We start from the raw sequence: 22,117 nt of genomic DNA on the forward strand, positions 1-22,117 counted from the left end.
TTAGATTCTATTCCCCTATAGGTGATTACAGAGTATTGAATAGAATTCCCTGTGCTATACAGTAGGATCTTATTAGTTATCTGTTTTATATAGAGTAGTGTGTATGTGTCAGTCCCAGTCTCCCAATTTATCCCTTCCCCCTCCACTTTCCCCGTTAGTAACTGTAAGTTTTTCTTCTTCTATATCACCTAAATCAATGTTAAGATAGAGTGTAGTTTGTTTCTTCCTTCCTTCTTCCTTCCTCCCTTCCTTTCTTTTTTTTTTTTTTAAATAAATTTATTTTATTTATTTATTTTTGGCTGCGTTGGGTCTTTGCTGCTGTGCGGGGGCTTTCTCTAGTTGCGGCGAGCGGGGGCTACTCTTCGTTGCAGTGTGCGGGCTTCTCATTGGAGTGGCTTCTCTTGTAGCGGAGCATGGGCTCTAGGCACGCAGGCTTCAGTAGTTGTGGCATGCGGGATCAGTAGTTGTGGCTCGCGGGCTCTAGAGCACAGACTCAGTAGTTGTGGCGCATGGGCTTAGTTGCTCTGCGGCACGTGGGATCTTCCCGGATCAGGGATCGAACCCGTGTCCCCTGCCTTGGCAGGCGGATTCTTAACCACTGCGCCATCAGGGAAGTCCCCTTACTTCCTTTCATGCTCTTTCACTTCATGAGTGGTTGTGTGTTGGTTATGAACATGCTATTGGAGCCCGACTGCCTGGGTATAAATCCCAAGTCTGCCTGTTACTAACAATATGACCTTGGACAAATTCTTTAAACTACCTGTGCCTCCATTTTCCTATCTATGAAATGGGGATAATAATGGTAACTACGCTAGAGGGTTGTAAGGATTAACTGAGTTCACATATGGCAAATGCTTAGAAAAGGGCCCAGTACATATTATAAATTCTATTAATATTAGTGCTTTCTTTCATGCGATTTTATATTTAAATCCACACATAGCATGGCATAATAATACATCATCACAGTACTTGTAATTATAATTTCTAATGGCCATATGTAAATCTTTTTGGTCAATGGGGGTGATCAGGAGGGTAAGATGAAATGTTTTTTACTCTCTGTCTCGAAACTGTTGAATTGCCTTTGCAGCTTGGATGAGCTGTGATTTGCAATCCCTTCACAGTTCAGTTTTCCTTCTCCTTGCCTGAGTGTGGTAACCACCTTATTTTGTCATTGCTTCTCCAGCCATCAACCCATGTTCGCAAAATATCTGCCACCCTCACGCTCGGTGCACCTACCTAGGACCAAATCAGCACAGTTGCACGTGCCAAGAAGGCTACCACGGGGACGGCCAGGTGTGCTTACCAGTGGACCCCTGCCAAGTTAACTTTGGAAACTGCCCTACAGAGTCCACGGTGTGCAGATATGATGGGCCCGGACAGGTGAGCTAATGACGTTGGAACTGATGAGAATAGAAGTAGGACCACCCGCTGGAGGTAAAACTGTGCCGTTTCAGTTCTCCCTTTCCATGCTCAGATCAGGTTTCCTGTCCAGACAGACCTCCGTGTGCTTGGCGTCAACCTCAGGGAGCTGTGATCTACCCTCTGAACTCACCCTTTCCCAGCTCTCCAGTCAAAACTCCACTGTCTTCTCCATCCCAGTCCTGTTTGATGATTGACAACATATATACGCATAGCTCAAATTCTATTAACAAATTAACTGTTAATGAAGTCTTGGGAAAATACATAATTGACTTTCACCTGCATTCCTCCAGTCTCTCTAATGTCTTTTCAAAGTGAGAGGGGACTCTTAGGACCAAAAAACTGTCCCAAAGAGATGAATGCCGATAAAATGTCAGGTAGCACAGACAGATTTGTAGGGAGCAATGAAGATACTCTGGAGTGAGACTTACGTGATTCTCTAAATCACGTCATGACCTTGACTGGTAAAATTCAGCCTAGTCAGGAGACCTTTGCTACAGAGTCCAGATCAAAGAGCCCTTTCCTGAATATCTCATTCACCCACCAAATATTTAGTGGGTGCCTACTGCAGCCACAACTGCATGTCAGGTGTCCAGTGGAGGAAACCCATCCATACAAGAGACTGCTGCTGCCTGGGTGAAAGGAAAGCCTTCAGTGTCTGACCAAACCCAGTCATGGGTCCCCAGCAGTCTAATCTGCACCCCATGGGGATCCTCCTGGAGTCCCCTGCAGAGAATCCACCCGATCTCATGTCCGAGAAAAAGAATACATCACATGACATTTCTGCTATCAATTTCTGAGGCTGGCTTGTAAGAAATTCAAAGGGCTAAATTCTCATCCTCTAAATGAGGTCCCTTATGGGAAAAGTTTTGTTACATCATGAAGCAAAGCCCCAGGACCTTGGGAGTGAGATTAAAACATATACTTTGTCACTTTAAAAATGGGTCCCAAGGCGTATTTTCAAGTCTTAGAAACCCTCTGTCGTTCACACAGAAGCAGTGCATTCATTATTCCAGAACAGGGTTCCTCATCCTCGGCATGATTAGCATTTTGGACCTGAGAATTCTTTGTTGTAGGAAGTATCCTGTGCATTGTATGATGTTTAACAGCATCCCTGGCCTCATGTGGCACTGTCCCCCCACCCTGTTGTCACAATCAAAAATGTCTACAAGCCCAATGTCCCTTGAGTTGAGACTCCCGGTTGAAAACCACTATTCTAGAGAAATAATACCTCCCATCTGAGCCTCAGTCTCTACTCACCTAAATCTAAAAGCGGGAAGTATGGTGCCAGGGAGGCCCAGGGTTAGCAAACCAAAGAACTGAAAGTGTGAACTACAAGCAAGGTGTATGAGTTTCCAAACAGATGAGATGTGAACGTGATTTCCAGTTCTGGATCTGCTGACAAATTTTAGTTTCAGCCCACACTTGAGACCTACCCCAAGTCAGCTTTTATGGCAGAGTAAAGATAGGAATTTAAGAAGCATGTCAGCCTAAGTGACTAACGAGGACCCTCTCTTCTCTTCCCATCGACTGAAGGCTCACTGCGAGTGTGCGGAACACTACCGCAACTTTGTCCCTGGAGTGGGGTGCAGCGTGACCGACGTCTGTGAGTCTAAGAACCCCTGCCACAGAGATGCGAACTGCACCACCATCACGCCGGGTCACACCAAGTAAGGCTTTCCAGTTCCACCACCACCTTTCCGAGCAGTGAAGGTGGTGGCCAGTCAATGCGGAAACTTCTCGGGAGGACAGGAAATGTGTCTTATTCTGCCTTGCACCGCCCTCACATAGCACAGTGCAAGGAGCGCGGTAGGGACTCGAGACATCTTGGTATAATCAATGAATCATTCAGTAATGGTTTCCTTGATAATGACCGTGCCAGCACCCTGAAATATTGACCTGGCCTGAAAACATGGTATGAAGTGATCAGAGCGTGGGAGAAAGAATCCACCGTCACTGGGAAGACAGATGTCTATTGTGATGACACAGGTTTGACCTCTAATGTATAGGCCTGTTTCCGCAATCTATGAAATATTGCTTGTTAGTGGTGCAAAACAATGGGACAGTGAAAACTAGGGAAAGTGAATACACATGAGTGGTGTTTCCCAGGCTCCAGGTTTCAAAAGAAGGGGTTTACTGTGAGTTAAAATATTTGTGTGAAAATTCCCGAGGCAGAGGCAGCTTGCCTGGTGGGAAGATGCTATTCAGAGTTTATAGCTACTTTATTTTATTTTTAGCTGTGTTGGGTCTTCGTTTCGTGCGAGGGCTTTCTCTAGTTGCGGCAAGCGGGGGCCACTCTTCATCGCGGTGCGCGGGACTCTCACTATCGCGGCCTCTCTTGTTGCGGAGCACAGACTCCAGACGCGCAGGCTCAGAAATTGTGGCTCACGGGCCTAGTTGCTCCGCGGCATGTGGGATCTTCCCAGACCAGGGCTCGAACCCGTGTCCCCTGTATTGGCAGGCAGATTCTCAACCACTGCGCCACCAGGGAAGCCCTATTCAGAGTTTAAAGACCTGGGTTTGAGTCTCCACACTGGTATCTATCAGATTCATGACCTTGGGAATGTGACATGGTCTCTCTGGCCTCAGTTTCTCCATGTATAAAATGAGCACAGTGACGTCTACTTCATACTGTTGTTGTGAAGATTCATGAGAGAATGTTCTGGAAACTGCTCTCCAGCTGTGTTATGTTTTTATCAGTGGGTGAACCAAGGCTGGAAGCCAAGCCTTTTGGCTCCCAGTTGGAGGCTTGCATCTTGGTGCCACTTTCAGTTCTTATTGTCACCAGCATCAGCAAAGAACCTGTTCTGCTGTAGTGAGCGCAAAGCCACAGTAGACATGGAACAGTTTCTGTGCTTCCAGAGCCCCCCTCTGTCATTCCTTTTATAGCTGGGTCTTGAACGTGTAGATTCGCCCAGATAGGTTTTATGATCACTGTGTTCTCTCTGGGCAGATAAGTGTATCTGTATGCACTGTGGGTGGAGAGGAAAGAGCTTGAGTGTCAGAACCCCTGGATTCAAGACCCAGCTCTGCTGCTTCCCTTACTCTGTGACTTCTGTTTTCTCTGTTGTAAAAGGGGGACAGTTGTGCCTCCAACCAGGGCTGTGATGAGGATTAAATAAGGTTACATTCATCAGTCTCTGAGTGGAACCTGGCACACAGAAGTCACTCCATACACACCATGCACACGCAGACCCCTCCCAGACGTACGTACGGGCACGTACACACCTACACAGCCATGCACACAGGCACGTCCTCTCCTGAAACCCAGGTTCTGACACTGACAACCGAACCAGCCAGCTTGCACACTTGGTACCATCCTCTGAGAAAGCTTGAGTAGAACACTTTAAACACTTTCTTTCTTTTGTGTTTGAGAAGAGAAAATAGAAAAATGAAACTGGAACATCAGAATAATAGAAGTTGCATTAAAACTTGCGCCTAGAATGTCAGTGGAACTAACCATCGATTTTAGGGGTCCGTGTGTCACTCACAAACCTCCTCGACACCCGCCCCCCAAAAACCTGTCTGTCTTCAGCTGAGAATGTTAAAGGCTGGCTGAGTGACATTGATAAAACATGGGGCTGTCAATAATTTAGTTCACCCAGGAGAGGGATTTATTTTGTTTATGCCTCCTCAATGTGGCAATCAGTCTATGCAGAATATTCAAAATCATGCTGCATCAGTCAGAGAAGACCACCCAGTAAAGAAGAATGGGTTCCATTGTGGGCTCTCCCACTCACAACTGGGGTGATCTTGGACAAGTCACGTAACTTTCTGGAACCACAGTTCCCTCCCCTGACAGGTGGAGCTATTTCCCTGGGCAGAGCTGACAAGTTAATGTATGTAAGCCTGCTTTAAACTCTACACTCCACTTTCATTATTACTAGGAAGAATCAGTAGCTTCCTGTCAGTTAAAATTGTGCCTTTCTGTTTTTACGTAGCAGAGGTGGGAATTAAGGCATGACAGAAGAGAAAGGCATTCCTCTCTTATTTGAGTCTGAAAAGCCTGGACGTGACAGAGAAGGCATACTGGAAAATGTGGTTTCCATTCCAGCTGTACAAATGTACAGGAAACAGCACTGAAATCTGGAGACTCTGGGAACATTAGTGACACTAACGACAGTGTTTATATGCGACGTGTGCAGGTTAGGATTCCTTGGTGTGAACCATCTTCCCAAGAATCCTGTCCAAAGCAATACGGTGCCTCGGCACCGTGCAGCAAGATCATGGGCTTCCCCAGACAGACCCAGCTTCAAACCCCAGCTCAGCCGCTTCCAGATGTGTTCCCAGCAGTGTGACCCTCAGACCTGGGCACTGCGTTTGAGAGGACCCCATTCTGGCCCTCCACTGACTACACCAGGGCAAGGAGTCTGAAGGACGAAGGGGCCGTGATCTCCCAGAGTCAGAAGGCACGTCAGAGACCCCACTCAAGTACCCAGGACCTCATTCTCTGCTCAGAGGGCTCCAAACTAGCCTCCGGAACCTGCAGGGCTCTTCCCGGGACCACTTCCCCCAGGGGATGGCCGAAGATGGCTGTTTGCAGAGGGTGTGCACGGGCCAGCTTTACCTCCACCACTGCCATCAACGCACCCTTGGCTCTAGTGCTATTGAGCTATTTATTGTTCTTCAAACATACCCTGGTATTCCCCCAGCTTAGACCGTCCTTCCCTCCCCACCTCCTCTGAGTCAGACTAACACGCTGATCCTGCAGTGTCCACTTGAGTATCTTCACCCCTCTGATGCCTCCCCTGTCTTCCTGGTCCACTCAGGTGCCCCTCCCTCTGGGCTCCCAGAGAGCCCTGGAATGCTTCTGTTATAATATTTATCACCCTGAACTTTGGGGGCACCTTATAATTTAACTAAATTTTATCCAACATTGAGTATAAATAATTCCATCTCATAACATAAAATGCAGGTGGCTTGTGGGTGTTTTAAAAGCCTTGGGACAGCAGGTAAGAACTTTACACCTAGTAAAGAACCAATTTATAAAAGAGGTGATGCTATGAATGGGCCGTAGCCCAGCTGAGTCAGAAAATGGCCTCATAGAGTCTCAGACTTGTGGACCGAGATTTTAAATAAAAAGTTAAAGAATATTTATGTCTCATACATTCCATTCAGTCTCTCATACAGAGACCATTAAAATATAATTCTCCTGCCATCCTTAGGAAAGACAAGTCATGTCTCTTTACACAAAATGGATCATTGGCCTCATAACAACTTAGGGAACTTTCAGAGAGAAATATAAAAAGTAAATTATAAAAGTTACTTGTCTTTCTATTAACGTCACATGAAACTTACGTAACGTACAGCAGGATTGGTTTTCAAGAGTGACTACTGTATCACTTCCAGGAGTTACCAGTCTCCCTCTTTGCCTCCTTACATTCACCATCCTGAAGCTCAGTACTTACAGAGAAGGTTGATGTTTAAGTAGGAAACTGTCATTTGATTGTATTAAATAAGCTATTGTTTCATGGTTATATCTACCTTAGTGATTCTTCATAACAAGTTTTCGCAACCTCAGCACTATTGACCTTAGGGGCCGGATAACTCTTTGTTGTAGGTACTGTCCTGTGCATTGTAGCATGTAGAGCAGCGTCCCTCACCTCTATCCACTAGATGCCAGTAGCACCTTCACCCCCGTTGTGATGACCAAAAATGTCTCCAGACACTGCCAAATGTCCCCCGGGGGGTGGGGGCAAAATTGTCCCTGGTTAGAGCAACTGCTCTATAAAAGCCCTTAAGGCTCAATCAGTAAATGATCTCCCAGTCATTTGTCTGGCTGGGAATCACATATGCATCCTTTTAGAATTAGCTTAAACATCACTTCTTCCTAGAACCTGTTCCATATTTCTTCAGGCAGAATTAGTCACTTCCTCCTCCATGCCCCACCGCATCCTATTCAGTCTATCACAGCGCTTCCTATGGAACTCGAGTCATGTGTTTATGGACTTGTCCTGCTGCATCCCAGCCTCTCCTCGTCCTTGTCGTTATCACCACCGTCTCCATCACTATCATCATCTGCCAAGTACTGAGCTTTTTCCATGTGTCCATCACTGTGCCAGCTGTTTTTCATGCATTGTCTCTTCTGTCAACAACCCTAAAGGTGTTAGTAAACCCATTTCATAGATGAGGAAACTGGGACTCGAAGATGTTAAGTAACCTCATCATGTTGCCATAAGTGATTTGTTTTCAGGTTCATCTCCAGCATGTGAGATGCTAGAAGAGCAAGGTATCTGCTGCTATCATCTTTATAGCTCTCTTGCCTAGCTCAGTTTCTAGAATTAAGTAGGTACTTAGAAAACAATCAGTTCAGGCTTCCCTGGTGGCGCAGTGGTTAAGAATCCTCCTGCCAATGCAGGAGACACGGGTTCGAGCCCTGGTCTGGGAAGAACCTACATGCCGCGGAGCAACTAAGCCCGTGAGCCACAACTACTGAAGCCTGCGCGACTAGAGCCCATGCTCTGCAACGAGAAGCCACTGCAATGAGAAGCCTGCGCAGCACAAAAAAGAGTAGCCCCCGTTCGCCGCAACTAGAGAGAAAGCCTGCGTGCAGCAGCGAAGACCCAACGCAGCCATAGATAGATAGATAGATAGATAGATAGATAGATAGGTAGATAGGTAGATAGATAGATAGATAGATAGATAGATAGATAGATAGATAGATAGATAGATAGATAGATAGATAGATAGATAGATGATAGATAGATAGATAGATAGATAGATAGATAGATAGATAGATAGATGATAGATAGATAGATAGATAGATAGATAGATAGATAGATAGATAGATAGAAGGAAAGAAAGAAAGAAAATCAGTTCAACAATGAGGCAATGTCCCGGGTGCTGGAATACAAGGGAGAGAAATAAGGTGGGACCCAGGTTCTAGGAGAGCGTCCCAGCTGGCAGAGGGGAGATCCCCTGAAGAGGTCATTTTGGTACGATGGGTTGTGGTGGGGGAGTGAGTCGGGAGGCCGGGTAGGGTTGCCTAGGTCACACCTGAGCTATGAGGAGGGAGTGAGAGCACTCCCGGCAGGACACACAGCCTGAGAAGGGTATAACAGTCTAGAAAAAAAAGCGATTTGGTGTTGCTGGGATTTGCAGGAAGGCAGGAAGGACACATAAGCAAGATCCCCCCACCCCCACCCTTTGAAGCCTTGCATGCGTGCTAAGCGTTTACACTGTATCCTGTAGACGAAAGGAGTCCCTGAGAGTGTTAAGCACACAGATGCCAGATTTCCCTTTGGGACAGACCCCTCAGGGCTTGTGTGAAAGACTGATTTGATGAGAGGAAAACTAAGGGCAGAAACACCAGTTAGGGAGTCATTGCAGCAATCCAAGCAAGGGGTGATAAGACTCAGAAATGTTTGTTCAGCAAACGTGTTGGAAATTTATCTGTGTGCCATGGGACCAATTTAGAAACACAAATGGATTAGCGAGTGTATAATTGTTCTGTGGAATCCTCTCCTAAACATGAGTCACATCGTGTTATGCATGCCCACAGCATCCCTGCCTCTCTCCTCTCTGAAATGTTCTTCCCCTGTCTCCTGGTTGGTTCCTCACTTATCTCCAAGATTTTGGTGAATGTCACCTTCCTAAGCACCTTGCCAATTTCAGCCAGCTGTCAACCAGTCTTTGCCAGGTAGCAGTGGTTTGCTAGAGCCAGGGCTTACTGAGTCACAAGAGCCAATGATTAAATTTTCAGGGATGTGCCAGCTGGTTGGTGGTGTCACAGTAGTTTGAGATTGGCCAAGGTGGGAGTATGAACCATGGGAAATGGGCAAATGCTGCAAATCAGGACTATTTTTTTCCCCTGGAGAGCTGGATGTCTAACATCTACCAGCACACCACTGCTAGTGCCTTTTTAACTGCATCTTTAACTCCATTTCTCTTTTGTGAACCTAAACTATCATATAAGATTCTGTGACTTTCATTGTTTACATATTTCTTTTAATTCAATTACTACTTATTTTACAACTATTAATTAAATACTTACTATGGACCAAGCCCTGTACTTAGATCTTGGGGTTACGAGAGTGAATAATTACACACATAGCCCTTGTCCTTACTCTTTTCTCAAATTAGATGGGGAAGCAGATCTTAATCAAAAAACCACACAGGTCAGGATAAAATTACAACTGGGACTGGTGCTGCAGAAAAGAGCTACATGGCACACTAAGGGGGACACAATCTACAAAGAGATGGGGAAGGGGATGGAAAATCAAGGAAGGTTTCCCTAGGAAGGGACAGTTGAGCAAGACCTCAGGAAGGAAAGGGAGGGAGAAGGTCTTCCAAGCAGATCCACAGCTCGGACTCTTTACTTGAGGCTGGTTTCAGCAGCTTAGTCTGGTTTCGTGGTTCTGCAGTGGGGACCTAGACTCTACATTTATAGTAAGTACCCTAGTGCTTCTGATGTACATGGGCTCTTGCTTATACTTTGAAAAAATACTGAGACAAAGAATATACAGAGTTATCTAGTGTTTACATATACACACATAGTGTATTAAATATCCATTTCTTGTGGGGCTGCTCTATGTCAGCCTGTACACTAGGAATGCTCACTTGTATTTGTCCCACTCTTCTGGCCTTGTGTCTGCCCCGCCCTGAGCAACCAGTCTGACTGTCTCAGTCTTCCCCATCTGCACAGTGAGGGGTTTGGACTGTATGACCTCAACATCCAATGGCTTTGAGACCCTGAAAGTGTGTTTTCCCCCTCTCTGTAGATGCACTTGCCGCAAAGGCTACGTTGGCGATGGCTCGACGTGTTATGGAAACATCATGGAGCGAATGAGAGAATTAAACACTGAACCCGGAGGAAAATGGCAAGGAAGGCTGACCTCTTTCATCTCACTCCTGGGTACACAGCCATGGGTGCACATGTCCACAGAAAGAGCAGTCCTCTGATGGGCAAGGACACCTGCCAGACACACAATCACTCAGAAAGGGGTGTGCAGGATAGGCAAGTCTTGTCTATAGGGATCAGCCCTTTCTAGGAAGGGCAAGTGGGAGGAAAAGGACAAGCAGCTGTTCCAAGGAGATGAGAGTTAGTGCCAAGAGATCCAGCAATGCGGCAGCTAAGGACAAGGTCCTGGGGTCACCGTCGATTAACAGGTCTGCAACAACAGTGAGATAGGCAGCTACCGACGTGAGGATGGAAACCATCCTCTTTCCCTCGACCTTGTGGGTCCTCCAGATGGGAAACAATGTTGGCAGGTAGTACGGGGAGGCACTATCCATGCTCCTCAGTGAAGGTGCCGTTTGAATGTGGGGCAGAGTCTTGATGGTGTGCGACCGACCATCTCACATATCGCTGGGTGTTTAGCATCCTTGGTCCCCCAGCCACTAACAGTCTATAGTGACACATTCTCTGCCAGCCCCCAGGCAGGGTGACAGCGTAAAACACCCTCCTGCCTTTCCGAACACCCTCTAGAGGTCATGACCTCACACTCCCATAAGAATGAAATATAGCTGATCACAGCGTTAGACAAGATTTCCAATAAAACACAAATTTTGCCAGTCGACAGGAAATAAAACACAGGCTTGAGCAATCAACAGAATCCTTAAAATATCAGCATCTAGAACTGACCAGTCACCAAGCATGATTTCCCAGAAAGAGCACAGGCGGAGAAGGAAGTGTTCTGCACTGGTCAGTGCTGTGTTCTCTGTGCAAATAATGTGCCTCCTACACAAATGACCCGCTCTTTGCAAGACACCCCCCAGGAAGTCAGGCATTACTGGCAGACCTCAGGGCTCTCCCACCTTCCTCTACACACTCTTAGAATATCAGTGAGAGCAGACAAGGGGGACAGTGTCCTTTAGACATTTCCCTGGACAAAGTCCAGTCACCCTGTCACCTGCCCAGTTTATGAGGTGTGGGGCACGCTGCCTCCTGTGTGAGAGCACAGAGCCCATCCTGCTGTCCCCGCCTCCCCAGGGGCATGGAACAGGACCAGCTATAAAATTTCTAGAGCCCAGTACAGAATGAAAAGACGGGGGTTCTTTGTTCAAAAAGTATTGAGCATTTCACAATGGCAACAACAAAGCATTAAACCAAGAATGAGGCGCTATTTTTTTTTTTTTTAATGTGTGGCTGCGTTGGGTCTTCGTTTTTTTAATTTATTTATTTTGATTAATTAATTTATTTATTTATGTTTGGCTGCGTTGGGTCTTCGTTGCTGCGCACGGGCTTTCTCTAGTTGTGGCGAGCGGGGGCTACTCTTCGTTGCAGTGTGCGGGCTTCTCATTGCGGTGGCTTCTCTTGTCGCGGAGCGTGAGCTCTAGGCACGCGGGCTTCAGTAGTTGTGGCTCGCGGGCTCAGTAGCTGTGGCGCACAGGCCTAGTCGCTCCGCGGCATGTGGGATCTTCCTGGACCAGGGCTCGAACCCATGTCCCCTGCATTGGCAGGTGGATTCTTAACCACTGAGCCACCAGGGAAGTCCCAAGAATGAGGCTCTTCTGAGCTGGCCCTGATGGAGCAAGGGCTGCATCTTTACTCACTGAGATGGCAACAGGTCAGAAAGTTGGGCACAGGGGCAGGGGTTGTCCAAGGATTTTGTCACATGACCCTCATGGAACCTCTCACCCCAGGGTATCTTTGAGTCAAGACTGTGGCTACAGGAAGAATCACACAGTTGTGAGGATCACTTGGGGGCCTCACGTTCTTAGCTTCCCAGGTCACCTAGGGCCTGCGTGATACCAATTAGAACGGAGGAGCTCAGGAGTCAGAGGGTCTAAGTGGACCACAAGGGGCATTGCCTGATTTTACTCATGTGCTACTGACCCATTTGGTGTTTTCTTTCTTTGTGTATTTCAACTCCTAAGACAAAGTCTATGCTTGGCCACTGAGTAACCTCGGACCATTTACCGTGCTGTTGCCGACAGACAAGGGATTAAAAGGATTCAATGTAAGTATTTCAAATAACCTTGTTTTATAAATAAGGACTAATGTAAAAAAAAAAAAAAAAAAAAAAAACCTTAGTAGACAGTACCCTCTTTATTTAAAGTGGGAAACCCCATTAAAATTAAACCTACTGATGATGAGATGGCAATTTTTTTGTAAAATTCTTTGAGCAAAATAAAACGTCCTTACGGATAGTATACAAACAGTAAGTGCACAGCTCAATGAACTGTCACAAAGTGCGTGTCGATGTATCTAGCGAGACCATTTCCAGCTCCCTACAAGCCTCCCCCAGTGCCCCCTTCCAGTCATTACTCCTCAAGGGTAATCACTAAGGGTCCTCAACTGCAGTCACGTGATAAATAAGATTTGCATAATGCAAAACTGCTCACTTCCCACGGAAAGAATTAAATCAACATACCAGCTAGGTATTTGTTTCTTTAAAATCATCATAAATGGTAACAGCGGTAGTGGAAACTAGAAGAGAATTGTAGTCTTCAATGTGAGCAGCTGCTGTCTCAAATGATGTCAACCAGTGGGAATGAAACCCATAGTGCCCAGTGGAGGTTTCCCATGGTATCGGTGCAATACTTAGATTTGGTTTAACGTAGGTAATGAACACGCTGATTTGCATGAAATTGGTTTATATTGGTTTATATACGATCACAAAAATATCCAAGATATTTTGTGATCATAATTTGTGCTGCATTCAATTAACACCCAGCGAGTTTCAGACTCTCTCCTCCTAATATGCCACCACCATTCATCCGTCCAAGACGAATCTGTCATTAATCTTCAGAGATGCACTCACATGTCTCCTGTGGGGAAGGAGAACTGGTGAATATTGAAGGCATCTGGGCTAGACACTTTGCATGTGGTCTCTTGTTTAATGTACAGATTGAATTTGCACAGAGTTGAGAAAAGGTCTCTGAGTGATTGTTGACAATATAATATTGACAAAACGTCAATTTGATCCAAAGGATTTCAAAAATCTTAATTTTGCTCTTCAGAAGCTCCATCGGTCCACTCTACTGGGTCTTTTCACACAGTTTCACATTTCATTCCCAGCTGCTTCCTGGGCTCAAGGTGACTGACCCCTCAGCACCAGCCAACCACGTTGGTCCTCCTGGCCCCAGTGCTGTGCTCTCCCCACAATGTCTGGTTCCCTCCCAGAGCACCCCCCATGGTTTGAAAGCATACCGCGCCTCACCTCCATATTTCTGCTACCTTTGAGCCCTGGCTTAGGGCAGCTTATCTCTGGGAAAGTCGTCTGTATCTGAAAGAGCCCAAACTCAAGTCAGGGTGAACTAACTGATGTTTTTGATGCTAAACAAGTCATAACCTGAATCACAAACCTCATTTTCCCCTTCAAACCACAGTAGAGACTGAAGGAATCGGCTTTCTTTTCTCAGGTAAAAGAGCTTTTGCTGAATAACGAAGCTGCTCAGTACTTTGTGAAACTCCACATGATTGCTGGGCAGATGAGCACCGAGCAAATGAATAACACAGACACATTCTATACTTTGACCGGAAAGTCAGGGGAAATCTTCAGTGGTGATAAGGTGAGGGTCTCTCTGATTTTCACTCCCAGAATGAAGCTGCTCACTGAGTCGGTGGCCATAGCGAGCTCTCTCTTGGTGTCCGGGGGTCATGAAAGGTTCCGAAGAACTCCCTTCCTTGTTCCTTACTTGTCAGAGCACTTCCCTACACAGGAAAAAAATGGAGAGCAACACAGGAAAGGGTCAAGTAGGAGAAGGGTGGACTGTTACAGAAAGGGAACTGTAAAGTGATTTCGCTCTAGTCTGAATTAGTTTTCAAGACAACCATCATTCAACTGCCAGCAGGAAGGAGAAATTTACAGTAAACCTTTTTTCCTGGAAGCATCAGCAGAAAACCAGATCAGCACTCATCTTACGAAAGGAAATGGATTGTTTGTTTTAGATTGCTGGGGTTTATCCATCCTCTCCAACTCAACATTGCATCTCTCCTAATGCCATTAATTCTGTTTTGTTTTTAAATATCTTCCTCCTCTTTCACAAATAACTCTTTTTGTGATTTTACTGAGCTGAAGGGCACATGGTCAGTCAACAGAGAGAGTGTGTGTGTGGGGAGGGGTTATGACCTATCCTGTTGCATTTCACCAAATATCAATAGTTGATAGATTAATGAGCACTTACTACATGCAAGATACTGGGGTAAATCTGGATTTGTGTTACATAAGGCTCACAACAGCCCTGCGAAGGCTTTTCCAATGGGAAAACTGAGAGGTCGCACAGTAAGGGCCAGAGCCACGATTCAAAAGCAGGTCTGCCTGACCCCAAAGCCTGAATCCTTCACCAGTGGGTTGTACTGTATGTGTGTGAGGGTGGATGGATGGATGGATGGATGGACGGACAGACAGAGGAAGATGTGGTTTCCTTTCTCACAAGGACATGCATTCATTCCTTTATTCATTCAACAAATATGTTTTATTGTGTGCCTCTTCTGTCCAAAACACTAAAGTAGGTAATGAATTTACAATAAATTGAATAGTTTGGGGCCTTTTTGTAGCTTGCCATCTATGGCGGGGAGACTATAATGCCTTATTCTCATTTAGCAATCACTGGTAGTCAAAAGTGATTTCATATGTTATCTCATTTGATCTTAATGAAAGACCTGTGAACTCAGTTGAGCAGAAACCATCATTCCCATTTTGGGGATAAGGAACTCATCCAAGATCACACAGCCAATAAATGGCAGAACCCAAGGATTTAAGACTTCTTCTAATCCAGTGCTCGATTTTTCAAGGGCACACATTAATTTTTATTTTTCCTTGGTGTTTTAGGACAGTCACCTGAAGCTTAAACTCTATGGAGGCAAAAAGAAGGTAAAAATTATAGAAGGGAACATAATTGCTTCCAACGGGCTCCTGCACATCCTCGACAGAGCCATGGACAAGGTGACGCCCACGTTTGAGAGCAATACTGAGGTGAGATATTTCAGGTAAAAGTGACGTCACCTCAAATCCATCTTCCTTTGCTCCCTGGAGAGTCACTCCCAAGAAGAAAATGAATGCCAGCACTATGTGCTTGTACTAGGACCCCAACCATGGGGAAAACGGGATAATTTCTGTTTTTAGTAGAATTCTGGGCACCTCTGGGAGAGAAAGAAAGGCATATAGTAAGTGTAGGAAAGATGTTGATTTTGTGACCTTTTTCATAGTCACACCTGACAACTCAGACCAGCTGTCGTGAAAACTTACCCCTTGTGCTTTATGGAGGAGAGCCACACTTACATGTAAACTCTGTCATCAGTCTTTTCATGTTAGAGCATCTAAATACTTCCTAAACCACCTTATTCTTTTTCACTGAATATTAAGCAAGATGTCTCTTTTTAGCAAACCATAATGACAATGCTACAACGAAGATACAGCAAGTTCAGATCTTTGTTAGAGGTATGTACTTTTCATGAATTTCTAGAAAGTGTTTTATGTCCAGTCCTTTGTAAAATTAGCAGGGGGTATCAATTATAAATCGTTGCTGGGGAATTCAGATATTTATCTGAGATAGGTTGCAGATATAAATTTTCATTTCTCAAATGCAGGAAACCAGTGTGGGACATGTCTTAGATGAGGATGGGATTGGTGGACCATATACCGTTTTTGTTCCAAGTGATGAAGCATTGAATAACATGAAGGATGGCACTCTCGATTATCTCCTTTCTTCAGAGGTATTGTATCCTACTGACTTTAATGGTGTCATGTGAGGATCACTGCTTCAGTCTCTGTCCATACAGGCTTTTTCTAAATTAAGGATGACAAATAAGTAGCACATGTATCACCATCTACCCTTCTGCAAAACAAAGACAGACATCATTAATCAATCACAGTACTCTAGAACTAAGCCTAGATGTGGCTACAATCTCCTCAGTAGAGTTCCAAGTAGCTATAAGACCAGTCAATCAGGCTGGGCACAGGAAATAAAATCTATTTGCAACTGCAGCTCTGAATGGTTGGTTTGATTTGTCCTGGCTCTTCTAATATTTCTTAATAGCAAAATCATAATTTTAAGTTCCCTACAACTCTAAAATCATCTAGAAAATGAAGCCTAATGTAGGGCATTCTGGGCCAGGTCTAGGCTAAACTTAAAAGGAATAAACGTTATTTTTAGGGGCTTCCGACTCTCCTTTCTATTGTTTTCAGTTCTCTCCACAATAACCCTCTCCTTATACACCATAAACCTTCAATTCTCTCACGTCCTCCTCAAGAAAGGAGATTTTTTACTCTTTCACTCTAGGGTATAAATGACTGATACCATTTAAAGTGTTTCCTCTTCCAGAAATATCAGCCTTAAACTGTAAAGAAGGTTAGCTAATTATGGAATTTTTTTCATTAGAATGTCAAATAGTGGAATTACAGGAAGGACCACAGGCTTTCTTTCAGTACCCTGAGCCCCTGCTACCATCTTGGCAATGGGGCAAAACTACCTATGACCTCATATAGATCAGTGTGGACTATATAGAATGAGGGGGTCTGAATCTTTTAGAGTAGTGATCCCCAAACTTTAGTATGCTTAAGAATTACCCATGGAGCTTGTTAAATAAGCTGATTCCAGAAGCTCACCTCAAGCGTTCTGATATCGTGGCAGTGGAATGAGGCCCAGAAATAGACATTTTGGTAAGCACCAACTTTCTAACTCAGGTATCCCAGGTCACACTGTTTTTTGGCACTCAGAAACTTGTTGCCTGAATGATGTAGAGGCTCACATTCCCTTTCTGGAATACTTTCAGGTACCTACAAGGATATCTTGCATTCAGAATACTTTGGATTAAAAAAAAATAGGTATCAAGGAGCTAAGTCAGAAGGTAATCTCTTACATTACAAACAGATGTTAAACGTATTGATATGTGAAGATTTGCTACAGGTTTCCATTTAAAAAGTCAGACTTCCCAGTGCCTTTAAACTAGGGTGTTATTTTAAAAATATGATTCACGCTCAAGTTTCCTGAAACCTAGCTATTACAGGAAAACTAACATTCTTCTCTTTAGAACTCACATTCATATTTAATTTTAGATCCAAGAAGTAATCATTTCTCCCCTGGGGAGGTATTAAAATTCTGAGATTATATGGCTTCTCTGAATGCATAGCTTCTAATTTGATACAGATATTTTTAATAATAATAAAGGAGTTCTCAGACACCTAATCAGGTACATTTAAAATGAAAACAAAGCCTTTTGACTAGGATAGAAAAGATCAGCCTCCCTGCTTTTCTGTCAAGTACCTTGGCTCGGGAAGCTCCTCTCTTTCTCCTTGTAGCTCCTTCCAGTGGTGACTGGAGCTGCTTCACTCAGGCTCTCGAGAGTAGATTATGTCTCTTGCCCTTCAGTGAGATCCCATCGGTAGCTTGAAATCAGCCTCTGGTAGGAATATGGACACCATGGAAACTGGCCAACACTATAAATCAGGGCTTATTTTCTTCCCCATAGAAGGGATTTACCAGCACACCATTGCCCCTGGCTCTCAATCTCATTTCTCTCAAAGGCAGTATCTTTCTGCTTGCAAAGAATATAAAACCTCAAGTCTCTTTATCCTGAGTCTAAAACAGTTTTTCCACTTCAACTTCTAGGTGAGGAATAGAACCATCATTTCTACCAGTTTCTCTGGTCCAGAGTCAGTGTGGGTTAAAATTCCTCAACCTATGGGAAGCTCCTTCTCTCTCCACCCATCTTAAGAGCATCCTTTAGCTTTATCTTCGGAGAGGAACCTCAGCTGGAGACAAGAAGATCCCCATCAGTTATGCCAATGAAATGGAAAAAAAAATGATTTCATTAGAAGAATACTTTCTAATTCTGCTCTGGGAATGCGTTGTTTCCAGTGTATCTTTCTGCTTCTCTCTGAAGCAAAATTTCAGTTCTGAACTATCCCACCCCTGCAGAGACCATGGCTATCGATCACAAGCCCCTCAGTTTTGAGTTATGACTTCATCACCAAACTAGACAGAAATAAAAGCAAAGGGAGCAAGAGACCAGCCCTTGCCAATTCACAAAGACCTTGCAAGCTAAATGGGACAAAAAGAGGTGAATTTACAGAGTTCAAAGTCATAGTCACAATTTGGTAGAAAAACTTTCCCTTTCTGTCTCTGGCACCAGAAGGCTTGGTTTTTGTTGTTGTTGTTCGTTTTCATCTAAAACAGCAAGTAAGAAGTGAATGTCCTCATAAAGGAAAGAATGCACTGCACCAGAAGGCTTGGTTTTTGTTGTTGTTGTTCGTTTTCATCTAAAACAGCAAGTAGGAAGTGAATGTCCTCATAAAGGAAAGAATGCACTGCACCAAAAGGCTCTCCAACGACAGCGCCTGAAAGCACATCCTGTCGACCTGAGCCTCACTGGACTAAACTCTATCTGAATGATATGGCCCCCAGCCAGATGAGGTGGCAGGCACACACGGTGGCAGAGTGATGCCGATCAATTCCTTTGTCCCTTTCATTCTCCTGTTTTTTGTAAAAAGGATCCAACGCCAATTAATTCTTGAGGCTTTAGAAGTGGATTATCCAGTTGATAAGGTCTTTCTATAGAATTAGAGGGTGGAAGGGGTCCATACAAACCCTGTTGTTTTGCAGACTAGAGGTGCTGAGTGGCTTGCTCAAGGTCACACAGAAGCAGAACCACAATTAAACTCAGGTTCCTGAGGTCCAGTTCAGTGCCCTTCTCAGGACTCTTCCCCCCCTCCTTTTAACTTATTGGCACAAATGTTTATGTAGGTCCTGTCATGTGCCCTATACTATGCTGGCTGGGGACACAGTAACAGACCCAGTCCCTGCCTTCTGGGAGTTTGCAGTCTACTTTTGTCTGATATTTTCCAGCGGTCCCCACTTTTTCCCACCCTTTCTGCCACTTAGCATCCAAACGTGTAATGGCATTGCTTCTGCCTGCAAGTCCTCACTTCTGGGTACCATAAAGTAGCTGTAAGGGGAAGTTAAGACACAGAGGCTAAGTGATTTGCTCAGAGTCTCATGGTAACAGAACCAGAGCTACAGAAACTGTCACTTCCAGGGCTGGCCAACTGGTGGTCAACTTCAACATTCTTATTGGTAACCTTGCCCTGCACATAATGCTATTGATGTATAGATATGGTGGCCTGACGAGTGTCCACACCAGGACACTTCTGAGAGTGAATGGTGCTGCCAGGATGATAGGTATAAAAGCCAGGGTTGTACTAGACAAACCAGGATGTGTGGTCACTCTACTTACAGGTAATTCCCCCTGGCATAGGGGCCAAGGGGGAATGCAGAGAGGGGTCTGAGTGAATGGAACTCAGGTTCGGCAGGGCTTTCTCTCCACCTGGGACCTCATGCTGTTGGAACATGTCCCTAACGTGGTCAGCCTCTTGGAGGTTATTATGATCTTGATTTGTCATCCTTCACCTTTCCAAGATAGAGTAACCGTGGCAGTGCCACTGAAGCAGCAGAATTCAGCGCTTCAAAGCTTGTAACCCCAGCTCTGATTCAGCTGGGAGATTACAGACATACCACAGCCGCCCGCCACTGCTGCTGCCTTCTTCCACCAGGGAGAGCGGTCCTGTGCCCCTCAATTCCGTACACTGTCTCCAGGGCACCCGTATGGGGACTGCTCATCCTGCTTAGGGTCCCAAGACTCTCTTTTTTCTCCACTGCTGCTTCTGTTTCCTGAAGCAGGAGAAACCCTGGAAAGGACCTTGATGGCGAGATGAACATGTACCACGAGAACACAGAAGGAGAAAGAGTCCTGGCCAGATATTCCTAACAAGGACTGTATGTTCCTAAATAACCAGTACATGGTCTAACAAGCACATGGTTATTTAGAGAGAGTGAAACAGAATCATAAACTGAGGCTGTCTTAGAAAACCTGGAATGTAGCCTTAGACATGGAGAGAGGTGATGGAGCAAGGTGACTGAGAGCTTGAGTTACTTCTTCGGCTTGTATCCTAAGTTAGCTTTGTGACCTTGGACATGGCTTTAAAACTCAGCGTTATCACACATGTAATGAGTCAATAGTATCCCCGCCTCACAGGACTGTTGGGAGGCTTAAATGAGATGTGCATATAATGTTTTCAGAATAGCCCCTGCCATAAAGTAAAAATTTGGTGAATGTTACCTATTTGGGGGAGGGGGCTTTTCTCACCCTGGACTTCCCAGTAAAGAGATTATGGGTCATTTGTTTTTCTTGACCAAGTGTCCAAAGTCATTTGAGGAAGTCTGAACAAGAGAGGGAAATCTGTGTTTTCCTCAGTGACTAAAGAAGTATTTTGATTCCATTGCAGGGATCTCGGAAGCTTCTGGAACTCGTCAGATACCATATTGTCCCGTTTACCCAGGTCAGCCCCACTTTTCTGTGGTATTTTTTCCTTGCTTTCAAGATACCTGACCTTAAATTCCAATATTTTAGTGCTAGAGAACGTGTGACAGTTGTTCTTTATCTGGTGCTCTGAGCACACGCTGAGCAGTGAATAATGAGCCTGTCATCAAAGAAATCTTCCAAGCCACAAAAACTCGTGACCTCAAAGCTCCTGTCACTTATTTCAGAAGCTTTCAAGCTATTTTTTCCAGTGAGGATTTGGGTGCCGCTCTCAGTGTCTCTATTGTTCTCTTGTTCTTGCAGCTAGAAGTGGCTGCCCTCATTTCGACCCCTCACATTAGGAGCATGGCCAACCAGATCATACGGTTTAACACGACTGACAACGTAGGTGAAAACTCTACTGCTGACGTCATTGCTCAAATGCATTTTTCTCTGCTTATGATTGTTCATCGGGTTATCCTACCTCGACGCTAATTCACGGGCTTCAACTCTTTATGATTATTTCATTCATTTGTTATGTCTTTCAGCAAATACCTGCTGAGCAATTCCATGTGTGAGTCTGAACTAGAAGCCAAGAATAAAGCAGTGAAAAAAACAGGCTTACATCCCAGCAAGGAAAACAACTTTAAGCAACTAATTAGTGACCAGTTAATTATTTAATTACATTTATAAACAGGGACCCCAAGAGGAAGTTAAGAGGGCTGTGGGGGCTCACAGCAGAAGGAGGCCAAGCAGATCTGGGAATCTAGAAGTCCTCAGTCAGGAGATGATGCTTTGGCCAAGCTTGAAAGGATGAGTAATGTGAACTTGGGCAGAGATGAGTAGAAGAGAGTTCCAGGCAGAAGGGAGAGCAGGTGCAAAGGCCCTGAGGTGGGAGGGAACATGATTTATATAAGAAACTCAAACTTTGAGTTTATGTAGTAAACTCAAAGTATTATTCTGCTAACTCCTCAGGGTTGTAATATCAGCAGAAATATGGCAGCATAGAGATTATGTCTCCTGTTGATTCACTGTGGATGGTGATGATGTGCCCTGTCATCCTTTCAGCAAGTTCCTGTTTGTTTTGGTTTTATTTCTTTGTTTTGTTTTGTGTTTTTGGCCAAGCTGCACAGCTTGTGGGATCTTAGTTCCCCAACCAGGGATTGAACCCAGGCCCACGGCCATGAAAGCACTGAGTCCTAACCACTGGACTACCAGGGAATTCTCTCAGCAAGTTTCTGTTGAGTGCCTCAGATGTGTCAGACACCATTCTAGGCCCTCAAGGTTGGACCAGTAAGCAAACAGATAAAAGTCCCTGGTTGCGTGGAACTTTCATTCTAGTACATAGGACAATAGATAATAAGTGAGTTAAATATATCATATATCAGAGAGTAGTATGCGCTGAGGCAAAAAACAGCAAAGCAAGGATGGGAACTAGAAAGTGGGAGTGGGGCTGATGTTTTAGATAAAGTGTCTAAGAAATCCTCATGGAGAAGAAAATAGGTGAGCAAAGAC

The 22,117-nt window shown here is 44.8% G+C and overlaps 1 protein-coding gene across 4 annotated transcripts in view; it reads left to right on the forward strand.

The window, feature by feature from the left end:
* The window catches only part of STAB2 (stabilin 2), a 151,751-nt gene that overhangs the window by 35,387 nt on the left and 94,247 nt on the right, over positions 1-22,117 (forward strand). For all 4 annotated transcript variants that reach the window (XM_036866125.1, XM_036866127.1, XM_036866126.1 and 1 more), the window contains 10 exons: positions 1,184-1,380; positions 2,956-3,089; positions 10,140-10,273; positions 12,238-12,320; positions 13,726-13,875; positions 15,138-15,281; positions 15,690-15,746; positions 15,896-16,021; positions 20,589-20,642; positions 20,927-21,007. In XM_036866125.1, coding sequence (XP_036722020.1) covers positions 1,184-1,380; positions 2,956-3,089; positions 10,140-10,273; positions 12,238-12,320; positions 13,726-13,875; positions 15,138-15,281; positions 15,690-15,746; positions 15,896-16,021; positions 20,589-20,642; positions 20,927-21,007 — 1,160 coding nt within the window. The remainder of the gene's footprint in view (positions 1-1,183; positions 1,381-2,955; positions 3,090-10,139; positions 10,274-12,237; positions 12,321-13,725; positions 13,876-15,137; positions 15,282-15,689; positions 15,747-15,895; positions 16,022-20,588; positions 20,643-20,926; positions 21,008-22,117) is intronic.

The sequence above is a fragment of the Balaenoptera musculus genome, chromosome 10 (assembly GCF_009873245.2).
Source record: "Balaenoptera musculus isolate JJ_BM4_2016_0621 chromosome 10, mBalMus1.pri.v3, whole genome shotgun sequence".
Taxonomy (NCBI): Eukaryota; Metazoa; Chordata; class Mammalia; order Artiodactyla; family Balaenopteridae; genus Balaenoptera; species Balaenoptera musculus.